We start from the raw sequence: 14,462 nt of genomic DNA, 5'->3' as shown, positions 1-14,462 counted from the left end.
GCAGTCTCATGTGGAGCCACCCCATGAGCGAGTCTCACTGTTCACTTCGTGGCTGCTGTGTGGCAGAGAAATAAGACCCATCTTATCCCTCTGTGTTTTAGGGGTTTTTGTTCCAGACGCTTATCCTTACCTAACTGGTCCAGCCCAAAGATGGGGTCAAGGGCTGTGACTTTCTTCCTTCTTTTGTTTTCTTTTTCCATTGTGCCCACTATGTGCCCAGCACTATGCCAGGAACCAAAGTCCCAAAATGGAAAGGATGCAGAACAAACACTAAGGAAAAAAAGTGTAATGAGATAAAGGCAAATATTTTCTCTTTATTTACTTACTAATTTGAGAGAGAAAGAGAAACATTAATTTGTTGTTCCACTTATTTATGCATTCATCAGTTGCTTCTTGTACGTGCCCTGATGGGGGATCAAACTGGCAACCTTGGTATAGCAGAACGATGCTCTAACCCAGTGGTCGGCAAACTCATTAGTCAACAGAGCCAAATATCAACGGTACAACGATTGAAATTTCTTTTGAGAGCCAAATTTTTAAAACTTAAACTATATAGGTAGGTACATTGTTATTAATTTAATTAGGGTGCTCCTAAGGCTTAGGAAGAGCCACACTCAAGGGGCCAAGAGCCGCGTGTGGCTCGTGAGCCGCAGTTTGCCGACCACTGCTAACCAACTGAGCTACCTGGTCAGGGCCTAAAGGCAAATGTTTTCAATCTTCTGTGATAAATGCTCAAAGGAGTGTTGTGGAGGCAAGAAAAGGAAGCAGTTACCTCAGGACTGAAAAGGTATGGAAGTGGCCAGGCCACAGGGGAGGGAGTGGGACGGTAATAGCAGGCCTTCCAGGGAGGGGGAATGGCATGTGAGAACTCACGAGACGGCGGGACACATGGGGCATTTGGGCAAGACAAGCTCTACGTCCAACTTTCCCATTCACTTGCCATGGTGCTCACTCCAACTTCCTGGGTCTCTGCAGTTTGAAAATGTGCAAAGAAGTCAAATCCCTGTCTGATTTGGGCCCAGGGGGGCTGTAAGGCATCAGCGATGGGCCATTCTGAAGAGCTATGACGCACAGTGCAAATGCTAGTGAGTGGCAATGTCACTTCCAAAGCCTGGTTTGGGACATTTTTGCTGGCTGATTGTGCTCAGTCTCCTGAGAAACAGGGGCAGGCTCTTGGAGAACAGGCGTTCCTGGAGGCTGGCAGCGGCTCTGGAAGTTTCCACAAGGAAGGCCCACTCCCTTGGAAAGTGGTTCAGCTTTCTTCCCTTGTGGGGCAGTGACCATCCAGCGCCTTAAACATGTGGCCGAGCACGAGGGCTCGAGGGCAGAGGGAAACAAACCAGGGAACCAACCTTACACAGAACACTCGGGTTTTGAGAACACTCGGAAGAGGCGAGAGCTGTTCTCAAACACAGGGTGGGTCACAGCGGCAAGAAGGTGGTCCTAAGGCAGTGATGGCGAACCTTTTGAGCTCGGTGTGTCAGCATTTTGAAAAACCCTAACTTAATGCTGGTGCTGTGTCACATATAGAAATTTTTTGATATTTACAACCATAGTGAAACAAAGACTTATATTTTTGATATTTATTTTCTATATTTAAATGCCATTTAACAAAGAAAAATCAACCAAAAAAATGAGTTCCTGTGTCACCTCTGACACGCGTGTCATAGGTTCGCCATCACTGTCCTTAAGGGGTTGATCGGGGCCACTGAGCAGAAGTTACAAGGTCCCTCGCCACCCCCCAGGAGAGCTGGGTTGAACTACCACTCAGTATATTCAACATTATCCATTCAAAGCATTTCTCTGTGCCGGGTGCCGTGCTGAGCACTGTGTAAGCAATGCAGACAAAATGTTATTCAAATAAATGTATAGCTATCTGGTACAATGACAAGTCATGAAGGCACACTATTGGGCTGCCAGACAGGCCCGACTCAGACAGGGGTCCTGAAGCCTGGTGGAGGAAGGATGGCGAGTTGTGCGAGGATTGGCAGGGACCTCGGCTCTCAGTGGAGGAGCACGAGGCCCAGAGACCAGGAGTCTCTTGCCCAAGACACACAGCAACTCGGTGGAGCCTCGAGTGGTGGTGAATCAGCCAAGTCCCCCTGCCAACTCCTGGAAGCCAGGTGCCTGCCTCCTAGCCAGACTTACCAGCTGTGAGCAGCGTGGGCCCCAGGGGTGAGGATGGGGGTGGAACGAACTGCGGCCGGCCCCCCGGAGGGTGGAGCAAGGGGCAAGGCGGTCTGATGACGTCATTTCCGGGGTGGGGGTATATAAGCGGTAGCAGGCGAGCACGCCTCTGCTGTTGCTACTGCAGTGTCGGAACTCTGTGCAGGGAGGCTGGTGGGTGGACCGACAGACGGACGCACACAGACTCTGCGACCCCCATCCCAGCTCTAGCGCCTGCGGTAGCCCGTCCCGCACCGCCCGTCCAACCACCCCGCGCCCAGGTGCCCACCGTGCTCGGCGTCCCGGGTTCGCCATGCGCTCCGCGGCGGTCCTGGCGCTTCTGCTCTGCGCCGGGCAAGGTGAGCGGAGTGTGGGGGAGAGAGTCCTGGGCGCCCCTCTCGCCCCGGCCCTGCCTGCCCTGCGTCCAGGCTCCGCGCAGCGCCCGCGCCCCTCGGTCCCTCCCCTAGGCGCGGCGAGTTTCAGCACCGCGGACAGCGCCCCGCCTCCCTCCCGACCCGCTAAGTGGCCCGGGCCGGAGCCCGCAGACCCGGCTCTTCGGGCTGGACTCCCCACTCCGCGAGGCTGGCCCCAGGTGCCCCCGCCCGTACCTGGGCTGGGCGTCCGGGCTGCATCCGGCTCCGCGCCCGGCCTGGCCAAGGTCACCGGGGGAGATGAGAGGGCTGCCGCGGGCTCTGCCTCTCTCCCTCTTCCATCCTCCCGCTCTCCGTCTTCCTGCCCTTGACTTCTTCCTCTCAGCGTCATCTCACACTCCTCCTCCTCCATCTCTTCTCCCTGGCCGCTGGGTCTCTCCACCTCTCCCTGCATTCTCCTCCCGCCCAAGCCCTTCAGCCCTGAGCCTTGTTTTCACACTCGCCTTCAGCTCCCACACCCCGTTCAGAGCCGCTTTCCCAAAGGGAAGGGCTAAGGCTCTCGGTGCAGCCTCTGGGAGACACCCTCATGGGGCAGCTGCCAGGGAAGGGAAACAAAATCAGCCCCAGCGTCTCATTTGGGTGGGGGCAGTTGTAAGGGGAGCAAAGGGGTGGCTGGGCCCCTGAGGAACCTGGCCAAGGACTGGCTCTCCCCTCAGAACAGAGGGGTGACCCCAGCTCTCTCTCTTTCTTCCCAGTCACTGCCCTCCCTGTGAACAGCCCGATGAATAAAAGGGACACCGAGGTAAGAGGGGTGTGGGGACGCCCCAGGAGGGGGTAGGAGGCTCCAGGGGACACCTTACAGCCAGTTCTTGGGCAGCTGCAGAAGTGAGTTGGCAGAAAGCCAAGAGCCAGCACTGCGGCTGCTGAGCCTGGGGACAGCTTGCAAAAGAAGAGATCAAAGACTGCTCCATGGCCCTGCCGCCCCAGCTTCCTCGGAGCCGAGTCTGCAGCCCAGTGGGGCCCGTGTCTTGCCCGCTGGGCTGGGGTGCCAGACCCACCGTCGAACATCCCGAATCTGGCAGACCCACCGAGGGCTGCTGGGGGTGGCTTCTCTGTTCTGTGGTTGTGGTTGTCTACACACATGGGGGAGCCGCTCTTTTTTCCCCTCCCCCAGGGGCTCTGCCAGCAACACACCCCACCCCACAGACACTCAAGCCATGGCTCTCCCAAAGGGCCACAATGAAAACATTCTTGGTTATGGCTTCTGCACCCCGGGTCCCAGCCAGTTAGGGCTGATGGTGGATGTCACTCAGGAAAGAGACTTAGGAGACGCTGATGGAGGCTCTGTAGCCAGCAAGAGACACTTCGTGTTGGGTGTTCACTTGGGATTCATTCATGTCTGAGCTGGGGCTGTTGTCCAGGCTCTGGTGCTCGCGGATGCGTCCACCTGAGAGTCGGTACATGTCTGCTTCCCACCTTTCCAGGGGCTGTTGTCTTCCATTCCAGGGAGGCGATGGTTAGAACACAAAGCATCCATTTGCTCAATCGTGTTTCCTATTCTTCAGTGGCAGACAGGCCTGTAGTAAACCTCTACCACTCATTTTGGCTGTGAGGTTTTGGGGAAATCCCTTAACATCTCTGAGCTTCCCCCTTTCCCATCTGTAATAATATTTCCCTTGTGGGGAGTTGTGAGGACTAGGAATCAGAGGTGAGGTACCTGGCACACAGTAGGTCCTCAGTAAATGGGCGCTGTTATTTCTAGAGCTCCCCTTCTTAATCTCCCCATTGTTCCTGGGATCCAGACCCAGTTTCTCTCTCTCAGAGTCTGTTCTCACGATCTCTTGGCTATCTGCTATTCCCAGTGCAAGGTCTGGGGTAGCAGGGACATGCAAGGCACAGGCTGAAGGGCCCTCGTTGCCAGGCCTCTCCTGGGAGACATTCAGGTCACTGTATTGCACTCAGGAGCCTGGGGTCAGGGGCACCAGAACAGCTGATAAAGACCTGAATGTTCCATCCTCAGGATGCTGACAGCTGCACAGCCTGTTTGCCAGCTTGCCGCCCTGGATCCTTGGACAGGTTGCCTTGGTATCCTGTAGACACAGCCTTCCACTCCCTCTCCCGACCAGCATTGCCTGACGCCTGTCTGACACCTCCTGCCCCCACCCCCATCCCCCACCCCCGCTCTAGCCAGCTGAAGCAGGTTGGGAGTTGTGCATCTCTCCCTGGGTGTGTGTGTGGCACGTCACGCGTTATAGAGTGTTTTCCCGTCGGTGCCTTGTCACCCTGGGAGGGGAGGTGGGAGGTTCTTCTCGCTCCCACTTCACAAGTGAGGAAACTGAGGCCCAGAGAGGTCATTCCCAAGGTAACAGCTGGGACACACTAGAGTTGGTACCATCCTCCAATATGCATTTATCAGGTACCCAGTTATCCACAGCACCTTTCAGAGAGAGAGGGCTGCTGTTGGCCTGCGATGGGCACCAGAGACAGCCAATGTGTGCCCACCTCCAGCCAGCAGACTCGTCCCTGGGTGAATGTGGAGCCAGACGATGAGGCTGTCACCCCCTGCGTGTGACAACACTGTGGATGTTGGGGGACAGTCGTCCAAGTCCCGTTTCCAGCCAGGGTAGAGCCAGGGAAGGTCTTTGTTCTCCTCTAGGTGGTCCAGAAAGGATCCCTGGACATAGCTGGTTGTTTGGGCATCTGCGAGACTGAGATGCTTTTGCAGAACAGATGTCTGATGCCCAGGAGCAGCTTCCCCATCATTAGAGAAACCCCTGAAGATGAGAAGGCCCAGGTACCCACCCCGCTTAGAGGGGCACCTGCTGGCCTAGGGATTGGAGTGCCTGGCGCCTTGGTACCATATAAGGGTTTTCTCTTATCATGACTATTGTTGTCTGAGAAAGCAGAGCTGTGCCCCTGAGCCAGGCAGCCATGGACTCTCGAAGACAAGAGCAAATGCCCTTATGTCCTCATTAGAAATCTATGACCTCCATGCCCCAACCCACCCCAGCCGCCCCACTGTCTTTCCAGGTGATGAAGTGCATCGTGGAGGTCATCTCTGACACGCTCTCCAAGCCCAGCCCCATGCCCGTGAGCCAGGAGTGCTTTGAGACACTCCGAGGAGGTATGGGCCAGGCTGGGGGGAGGGGCTGCTGCCTGCTGGGCTGGAAGGCTAGGACAGGGGTGTGTGGCTCTTGATGGAATTCAGTGATTTAACTCAACTGTCCCTGACAGTGCCAGCCTCGCCCAGGCCTGTGCTGCAGCCTGAGTAGTACAGGGAGATGAAGGGGGTCCGGGCCCTGTACTCCTGGAGCATACAGATGGGCAGAGGGACAAATAGAAACACAGTTAGGACTCTGCGCAGAATGAAACCAGGGCTGGAACAGCAACCATCAAAATGCGAGCTCCCTGCAGACAAGGATTTTGTGTGCTGCATCCCCTGTGCCAAGAACAGCTGCTGGCACCTGGCAGACCTTATAGATATGTGATGAGAAAAGGAGCATTGTGGGTGGGCATGAGGGGAAAGCTTTGCTAAGCAGGCAGTCAAGTTTTGAGCAGCTGTTGGATGGAGCCAACATTAGCATTGGGGTTGGCAGTGAAGAGAAAAGTTGGAAACCAACAGGTAGAAAAATGAAGAAAGGGCACTCGGGGGGATCGGCCAGCGTGAGCCCAGGCATGGAGGCGGGTTCCGCACCTCGGGGCTGCCCTCCCTCGGCCAGGGTCTGGGTGCCGGGACAGTGGCTGACCTTTCTGCTGTGGTAGAAAACTGATCGGCACCTGGGAGAGGGGGGCATTTCAAAAGTGTTATCGCAAGACCCAATCTTGCCGCTGCCACCCAGGCGTTGAGCTTCCAGAGTGAAGTCCCTGTGCTCAGCTGAAACTGTTGATGGCAATCTCTCCCTCGGCCGCGGTCCGTAACACCCTCCTTCCTTGCAGATGAGCGGATCCTCTCAATCCTGCGACACCAGAACTTGCTGAAAGAGCTCCAAGACCTTGCTCTCCAAGGTACTTCCAGCCACCGCGCGCGCATCTGGGTCAGTTCCAGCGACTGGGAGTCAGGGAGTCAGGCGGAAGGTCCTGTTTCTCTCTGGTCCGCAGCTGTTTCTGTTCGACCAGAGCGTGGAACGGTGGGGTCCTCCATGCCACCTGGTCAAGTCGGCGCGATATAGTGGGAGAGATCAAGGCCCAGAGAGGTTGAGAGTCTTGCCCACGGTCACACAGTGAGATAGGGACATGCCAAGACCAGAGACTGCTCTCCTAATACCGCCCAGTCTCCACAGTTCAGCCGTACTTTCGAGATTGGGTGGCAAAGAGGATCTCTTTCCTCTGGGCACACTCCCTTGCCCACAACCACTGGGCCAGGCTCCTATGGCCATTCCAGAAGCTCCCATCCTGGGGGAGAAATCAGTGCCAGCTGCAGTTGGTCTGGGCAGGGGGCCACGGTCAGGAACCAGGCACAGGGGGGCACAGTCCCAGGCCGGGGCTGCAGCCTCAGCTGATGCAGGGATAGGGGGTGTGGCTCATGGCAGCAGGTGCCCGCCCTGGGCTTGGACTTGGGCATGTGTTTGGCTTTCTCCCAAGTGTCTGGACTCAGGGGCCCAGGGTGAGCAGGGTTTGCCTGAACCAAGAGCCCCCATGAGGGTAACCGTCACCATTGCCACCTGCTGCAGGGCTGCCTAGCTCCCAGCCAGGTCCCGAGGGGCCCACTCTTTGCCTCCGCCCCTGGGACCCTCTGCTCTATCTGAGTCTTGGCTGCTCTGTGAGGCAGCAGGCAGGCTTGTTCTCATTTCCTGGGTGAGAAACTGAGTCTGGAGGTGGCATGGCCACCAGCTGGGCCCGGCTGGGAGGGGACAGGGGCAGCCAATCCTCTCTGCCTCTCGCTGGGCCAGCCTCGAACGTGATGCGCCCAGTGCACAGATAAGCAAATGGAGGCCTTCCCTTTCACAGACAGATGTTCCCGCTCAGACCAAATGGGACTTTTTTCTCCCACCAGGTGCCAAGGAGAGGGCACGTCAGCAGAAGAAACACGGCAGTTTTGAGGATGAACTCTCAGAGGTCCTTGGGCAGCAGAATGACCAGGCCGCGCTGAAGGGTCAGTGCTGGCCAGTCGGCCAGAGAGCGGGGGAGGGAGGGGACAGTAGCAGCAGCCATGGTAGATGGAGGGTCCCGGAGGCAGGAGCCCTTCTTTACGCCCTGGAAGGTGGCTGTTATTTCCTTCCATTTACAAATGAGGCCCAGAGAGGTTAAGCCCCTCATCCGAGGCATCACTGCACCTCCGCAGCCCTCCGTCGGTCCCATCTGCCCACCAGAGGCCCACACTCAGAGCAGGAAGTGTCCGGCCCGGCAGGTGAGCCGCTTTGACTGGCTTTCCCGCGGCCACTGCAGCAGGGCGCCTGCCCCGAGCACACGGCCTCCCGGGAGTCGGTGGTGCCTTAGTGTCGCCAAGTGCAGGAGGATCCCAGAGGAGTAGGTTCGAAACACTGAGTGAACCTGGACCTGCTCTCTCTTTACTCCTCACTTGAGGATATGCTCATCATTGATTTTTTTTTTTTTAGAAGAGGAAGGGGTGGGGAGAGAGACAGCAGGAATCGAACCCCAAAACCTGGGAATATGCTCTGACCGAGAAGCAAACACACCACCTTTCAGTGTATGGGACAACGGTCCAACCAAATGAATCATCTTTCTTGAAACCAGAGAGCGTTTAGGGGTCAGAGAGATCCCAGTGTAGGTCAAGGGGATTCTCTGACTCATCCTCCTACCTGCAAACACCCACAAACTGCCCCACCAGGCCCTGCCCTTTGCATGTGGAAGGCGGTGAATAAGGCTCCTTTCCAGGAGCCGGGTTCTCAGGGGCCTCCCCTTGGAAAGCCTGCTGGTGGGGCCAGGCGCCCCCTCATGGCCAGGGCCATCTCCCCAGCGGCTGCTGGCTTGGGGCATGGCATGGTCTCCCACATGCGGGCTCCATGGGATGGCTATGGATGCCTGCCATGGGCTGTGGGAGGAGCAATAGTGTAGTGTAGTGTGTGTGTGTTCAATAAGGGAAGCAGCCCGTGTCAGCGCAAAGAGCACCTTGTACTGAACTCGGCACCGGGAGGCTGGGGCTGACGGGGCTCAGCGCTGCCGCCCACGGACTTCAGGAGCACGCCAGGCCTCCTCGCCTGTGAGGATCCGTGTGAGCTTCTGTAAGCAGCATGGGAGCACTTTCGCCAGGAGTCCTGGCGCCAGATGGTGGGATGGACGAGGTCGTGCTTGTGCCATGGTAGCCATTCTCGTGACGGGCGGGGCTTCTGCTCGTGAAAGGCTGTCTTCAGAGCAACCGCAAGAAAACCCCTCTTGATGGAAACGACAGCTATTGGAGAATGAGCACTTTCGCAGGATGCTCAACACAGTCCCCGCGTGGAGGGAACAATGCCGTCCCAGTAATGGTGCCTCTTGCACAGAGAGGTTAAGGGGCTTGCCCACGATCACACAGCAGTTCAGCTGATGTCCGAATTTTCCATTCAGGCTCTGCCTTCTAGGGTCATTTCCGAGGTCTTTATTTTTTTAAATCACCTCCTTCTTTAAGAGGTAGAATTACAAAGAAACAATTCATTTGTACTCAGGTGAAAGCCAGACGCGGAGAGGGTAACCCTGATTCTGTCATGGGTGTCTCGGGCTGGACTCGTTGGAATCGAAGGGATACAATGACTAAGATCTGAAACTGGGCTCTGGGGAGACCCTGGGTGCAGCCTGGTCCTTGGGGCCCGACTTTGCTCTATCCTTTTTGCAGAAGGGACAGAGGAGTCGCCCTCCAAGGATGCGAAGAAAAGGGGGCATTCTAATGAGGTGGAAGAGGATGGCGAAGACGCGGACAGACCCGGGCCCCAGGCCTCCACGGAACTTGGGCAGGGGTCCAAGGACGAGGAGGACAACCAGGCCCCAGGGGAGGAGGAGGTCGCCAACACCCACCCCCCAGCCAGCCTCCCCAGCCAGCAACACCCAGATCCTCAGGCTGAGGGGGACAGCGAGGGCCCCTCCCAGGATCTGGTGGACAGAGAGAAGGGCCAGGGTGCGGAGCAAAGGCAGCAGGCACGGAGAGAAGAGGAGGATGAGGATGACGATGAGGAGGCTGGAGAGAAGGTTATCTCTGAAGAAGAAGGCCCCACCGAAGCATTTGACCCCCACCCAAGCCTTGGCTACAAGGAAGTCCGGAGGGCCGAGAGTATGTATGATGTCTGAGACCTCGACAAATGTGTAGGAGAGGGGGACGGGGGGTGTGTATGTGGGGGAAACCTCATCCATAATCTCATTCCACCTCATTATGTCCATTTTCCAGATGGGAAACTAAGGCTCAGAGAGGGTTAGTCATTTGCCCAAGGTCACACAGCTAATTTGTAGTAAAATCTGAAATTCCAACCCAGGTTTGTCTGACTCCAAACCATGCATCTCCACTCTTCCACACAGATCCCTCCCCAACCCAGGAGGCTGGAGGGGCTTTGCAGGGGGAGTGGGTAGGCTTTGCAGGGGGAGTGGGTAGGCCTTGCAGGGGGGATGGGTAGGCTTTGCAGGGGGGTGGGTAGGCTTTGCAGGGGGGGTGGGTATGCCTTGCAGAGGGGTGGGTAGGCTTGGCAGGGGGGAGTGGGTAGGCTTTGCAGGGGGGGTGGGTAAGCCTTGCAGGGGGGTGGGTAGGCTTTGGGAACAGAGAGACAGCATGACCGATGGGAACAGGCGTCTCTGGGACAGTTGTCAGCGTCAGCCAGGGTTTAAGAAAGACCCTGGCTCCCCTGTGGGCCTTGTCAAGGTCTTTCCTCCTGCCCAGCGAGGTGTCCCTGAGTCCCGGGCTCCCAGGGTGATGGGGCTGACAGAGAGGCAGGCTGCAGGCAACCCCGCCTCGGGGCTTTGATGGGGTCTGGCAGAGCCTGGTGGGAAGACGGCTTTTCCCTCCAGGGAGAATCTTGAGACGCTGAGCCAGCACCCGGGGTGGGGTCTGTGGTCAGCGGTGGCCACAGAGAGGCCGGGGGTGGCGGGGCGGGAAGGTGCCGATTTCCCCCTCGTCTCCTGCTCTTGTCCGCCACCTGCTCCAGGTTGGTCCAAGGAAGGAGCCGGAAAGACTGGGGCTGAGGAAGCCCAGTCCCCCGAGGGGCAGGGGGACCCGGAGCGGTCCCGGCCGGAGGAGGAGATGGCTGGGGCCCCTCGGGGCCTCTTCCCGCCGGGGAAGAGCAGGGCGCCGGAGCCGGAGGACGAGCGGCTCTCCAAGGAGTGGGAGGACGCCAAGCGATGGAGCAAAATGGACCAGCTGGCCCAGGAGCTGACGGCGGAGAAGCGGCTGGAGGGGGAGGACGAGGACGACCCTGACCGCTCCATGAAGCTCCCCTTCCGCGCCCGGGGCTATGGCTTCGGGGGCCCCGGGCCGCAGCTGCGTCGCGGCTGGAGGCCGTCCTCCCAGGAGGACCCCGAGGGGGGTCTGCCCCCCCAGGTGCGCAGCTACCCAGAGGAGAAGAAGGAGGAGGAGGGCAGCGCCAACCGCAGACCCGAGGTTGGTACGGGGCGGGCCTCGGGGGGCGGGCCCAGCTGAGGGGGCAGCTGCACCCAGACGTGGAGGCGCTCAGACAGGAACCCGGAGACACCGCAGGGCCTGGGTTCGAGGCAGGCGGGACGGGGCGGGAGGAAGGGCGTGCCAGGCAGGAAGGCGAGGGAGCCCACTCACAGGGGCACCCAGCGAAGCTGGCAGACAGGAGGCGGGAGGTGCCCAGGGCAGCGCCCGGAGCGGAGAGGGGGAAGGTGCTGAGCGCCATGCCCTGAATAGCCGGGGCCTCTGCGGGGGTGGGGGCAGGGCGATGGGAGCTGGAGCTTTGGGTAGAGAGAGCTGGGAAACTAAAGGACCCGCAGGCACTGGCCTGAGGAGGGCCATTCGCTGCCCAGGGGACCCAAGCCAGGGCACCCTTGGGACTAGAGCTGGGAGGGCATGAGGACGGGACACTGAGGGACAGGGGGTGTCCTGGGAAGCCCTGTGGGGATCCAGCCGGGTCCTCTCCCGGACCCCAGGCAGCCCACGCACACCCTCTGCTCCCAGGTCCAGGCAGAGGGGGCGGGGCAGGGCCAGGTGGACCTCCTGCTGGGGGTGAGGGGGAAGCAGGTGGGTGCTGCCTCCTCCTGGCTGTGTGACCTTGGGCAGGTCACTCTCCTCTGAACCTCATCGGTACCCCTGGGGGGCAAGGGCTCCTTCCTGCTCACCTCATTGTCACGGTCAGAATCCCTGTGAGCTTTGAAACCCTGGCCGCGCCCAGGGCTACTTGAGAAGCTCAATGGGGCGCAGAGCTGCAGCCCCACAGGAGTGGGGGTGGGAGCTGGGGTCCCTGGCAGGGCTGGCGACAGCCTTGGAGCTAGAGGAGGCCCCGGGCCCCGGGAAGACCACCCCTCCCAAGTCAGGGCCAGAGGGTGACCTTCCCTGACTCCTGCTCTGAGTTTGAGGGCACAGTCTCATGGGCATCAGGCCCGGCTTTGGGGCCCTGGAAGCTTCCCGAGGTTGGGCACCCAGCCGGGCTACACAGGGTGTGTCCTTGAACCACCCTGTCGAGCCCCCCGATTGGGACCAAGGGTTGAGGCCGAGCCTAGGCAGGCGGATCGGCAGTTCTCACACCCTCTAGTCCAGCCCATGTCCTGGGCCCCTGGCCACTCAGGTAGGAGGCCTGGAGCAGACAGGAACCAGGCCTGGGCTCACCCGGGAGCCATCCTCAGAGCCGAGGCCGGGGTAGGGGGCTGGGAGGAATCTGAGCCGGAGGCTTCGTCTTCCGAGCACCCACCTGGAGCCATTCAGCAGGCAGCAGGCTGGGCGGAGCGGTCCCGTTCTCCTCCGCAGCCCAGGGCTCCCTCTGCCTGTGAAGAGGGAGCTGGCAGGAGCCTCGCAGCCCCTCACTCATTTCAGCTTCACAGTTTGGGGGGAAAGGGGTGAGGGCCCCCTTCCCCCACATTCTTGCACAATACTCCTCAGAGCAGCTGGTACAGCGGCATCGCGGTCCCCATGGTGCACAGAGGGCTCCGAGGCAAAGCCACATGTCCAAGGCCACCCGGCTCGCCACACCACCCGTCTGCTGGCAGGGCGCTCCAGCATGCCGGCCCGGGCCAGGCCCTGCATAACCCTTGGTGTTCTCCCCCAGGACCAGGAGCTGGAGAGCCTGTCAGCCATTGAGGCGGAGCTGGAGAAGGTGGCCCAGCAGCTGCAGGCGCTGCGGCGGGGGTGAGGCGCCGGCGGGCCCCTCCAGCCAGGGCCCCGAGGCCCCCTGTGGTCCTGGCTCTGCTGTTCCCTCTGCAGGTCCTGGCCGGTGACCTGTGCGCTGCTTCCGGTAGGGAGGCAGCCCAGCCCGCCCGTGCCCAGGCCACCCTTCCCCCACCCCTTCTCCTGCTCCGACCCCCAGGCACCCCTCTGCAGGGCAGACCCCCACGACTTCAAACGATGAGCCTTTCTCTGAACACAGGAAGCTTTCTAGAAGTTTTCCTTCCACATCAGAGCCATTGGGCACAACTGCAATAACCTCTGACCTCCCGGGGAACGTTGAGCACTCCTGACTGTAATGTACCCTGCACACAACTTAAAAAGGAAAATAAATCTGCTCTGGGCTCTCCTGGCACTTTGAACCTCCACCCTCGTGACTCTGATTGGGCGGGATGGGTGGGATGGGTGGGATTCTGGCAAAGGGACGGGAGGTCCATTCCGCTGGGGTGACTCCTTTCTGGGCAGCTTCTTAGCCGTGGGACCTCGGGCAGAGGACTGCCTCCTGCGCATCAGTTGTCCCGTCTTCTGTATAACGGAGTGCTGGCATCACTCAGTGTGTGGGGCTTAAATCACACATGCAAAGGGGCCGGGCTCCGTCCTCTCCCCCACTTCCCAACCACACCTGAGCTGGGCCCCCCAAAGGCGGGGTCAGTGGGAGAAACGCCTCCGCTCTCCGTGGAGCTGGGGGGAGCGCCTGCACCGTTGCCCCGGGCCCCCTCGGCCTGAGCGCCATCCCTGACCCGCACGGGCACAGGCATCTGGGCGTCTGAAGTTCTTGCACATTTAACGGCTCACGAGGGCTCAGGCTCAGCTTTGAGAGTGAGGAGCCTGAGGCTCACGGGGTGAAAGGGCTCCTCCAGGTCACGGGCAGGGGTGACGCCCACATTTCACCGTGGGGTGCAGGGTCACACATAGGGATGGATCGGGCGGGTGCGCGGACCGGTGCGGACCCGCTGAGTGTCAGGGCTGAGCGGTGCTCGCAGACGTCTGAAGTGGCTGCTGCGGGCCTGGCAGCCCTGAGCTCGCAGGGGACGGACAAGCCCTGACCTCAAGGAGCCTGTGCCCAGCGATGGGGGTTGGACGGCGGACTGGAGTCGGAACCCCGCCCAGCGAGGCAGCTCCGGCGAGCGTCCCCGGCGCTCTCGGAGCCTCGGTTTCCTCGTCCACCAAGCGGGGTTAACAGGTCCCGGTGGGGATTCGAGAGGCCCAGGCAGACTGGGTCAGAAACCAGGGCGACGCCAGCGACGTGTGGGGCCGGGCCGGTCTGGGCCTCGTGCAGCGGGCGAGGGTTTCCGCTCGTCAGTCAAGTATCGAACATCCACTCCGAGACTTGGTAGCAGATGAGGGAACACCTCGCCCCGGAAGTGACCCGTCCCAAAGAGGGGCCTCCTGCGCTGTCATAACCCCAGTCCCACGGGCAAACCTGCAACAGAGCCGTGGACAAGGTGCTCTTGGCTCGCACAGAAGCCGTGCTTCTGTATGTGACAGACATGTCCATATGAGCGTCAGGTGCACGGATGTGGAGTCGGTGAAAGCCAGCTTGGGGTTCTGGGAAACGCTGCTTGGGAACAGGGTTGGAGCACGTGGCATTTGTCACAAAGCACACGTGCCAGCACCAAAACCAGAACTTTTGAGAGAGAAGCTGCAGAGGGTCTGCCCCACCCACCCACAGC

The 14,462-nt window shown here is 59.6% G+C and overlaps 1 protein-coding gene across 1 annotated transcript; it reads left to right on the top strand.

The window, feature by feature from the left end:
• The first annotated feature begins 2,283 nt into the window (after nt 1–2,283).
• On the top strand, nt 2,284–13,151 carry CHGA (chromogranin A). Its single transcript, XM_036316225.1, has 8 exons — nt 2,284–2,525; nt 3,293–3,339; nt 5,568–5,661; nt 6,474–6,542; nt 7,531–7,629; nt 9,307–9,738; nt 10,601–11,052; nt 12,674–13,151. The coding sequence occupies exons 1-8, from the start codon at nt 2,480–2,482 to the stop codon at nt 12,755–12,757; spliced, it is 1,323 nt and encodes a 440-aa protein (XP_036172118.1). The 5' UTR covers nt 2,284–2,479; the 3' UTR covers nt 12,758–13,151.
• The last annotated feature ends 1,311 nt before the right edge of the window (nt 13,152–14,462 follow it).

Source organism: Myotis myotis, unplaced genomic scaffold (genome assembly GCF_014108235.1).
Source record: "Myotis myotis isolate mMyoMyo1 unplaced genomic scaffold, mMyoMyo1.p scaffold_m19_p_1, whole genome shotgun sequence".
Lineage (NCBI taxonomy): Eukaryota > Metazoa > Chordata > Mammalia > Chiroptera > Vespertilionidae > Myotis > Myotis myotis.
This window is presented reverse-complemented; position numbering and strand designations above follow the sequence as displayed.

Coding starts and splice junctions, on each gene's coding strand:
- CHGA (XM_036316225.1), top strand. CDS start 2,480: ATGCGCTCCGCGGCGGTCCTGGCGCTTCTGCTCTGCGCCGGGCAAG. Junction 6,543..7,530: donor CCAAGACCTTGCTCTCCAAG/GTACTTCCAGCC, acceptor TTCTCCCACCAG/GTGCCAAGGAGAGGGCACGT. Junction 7,630..9,306: donor TGACCAGGCCGCGCTGAAGG/GTCAGTGCTGGC, acceptor TCCTTTTTGCAG/AAGGGACAGAGGAGTCGCCC.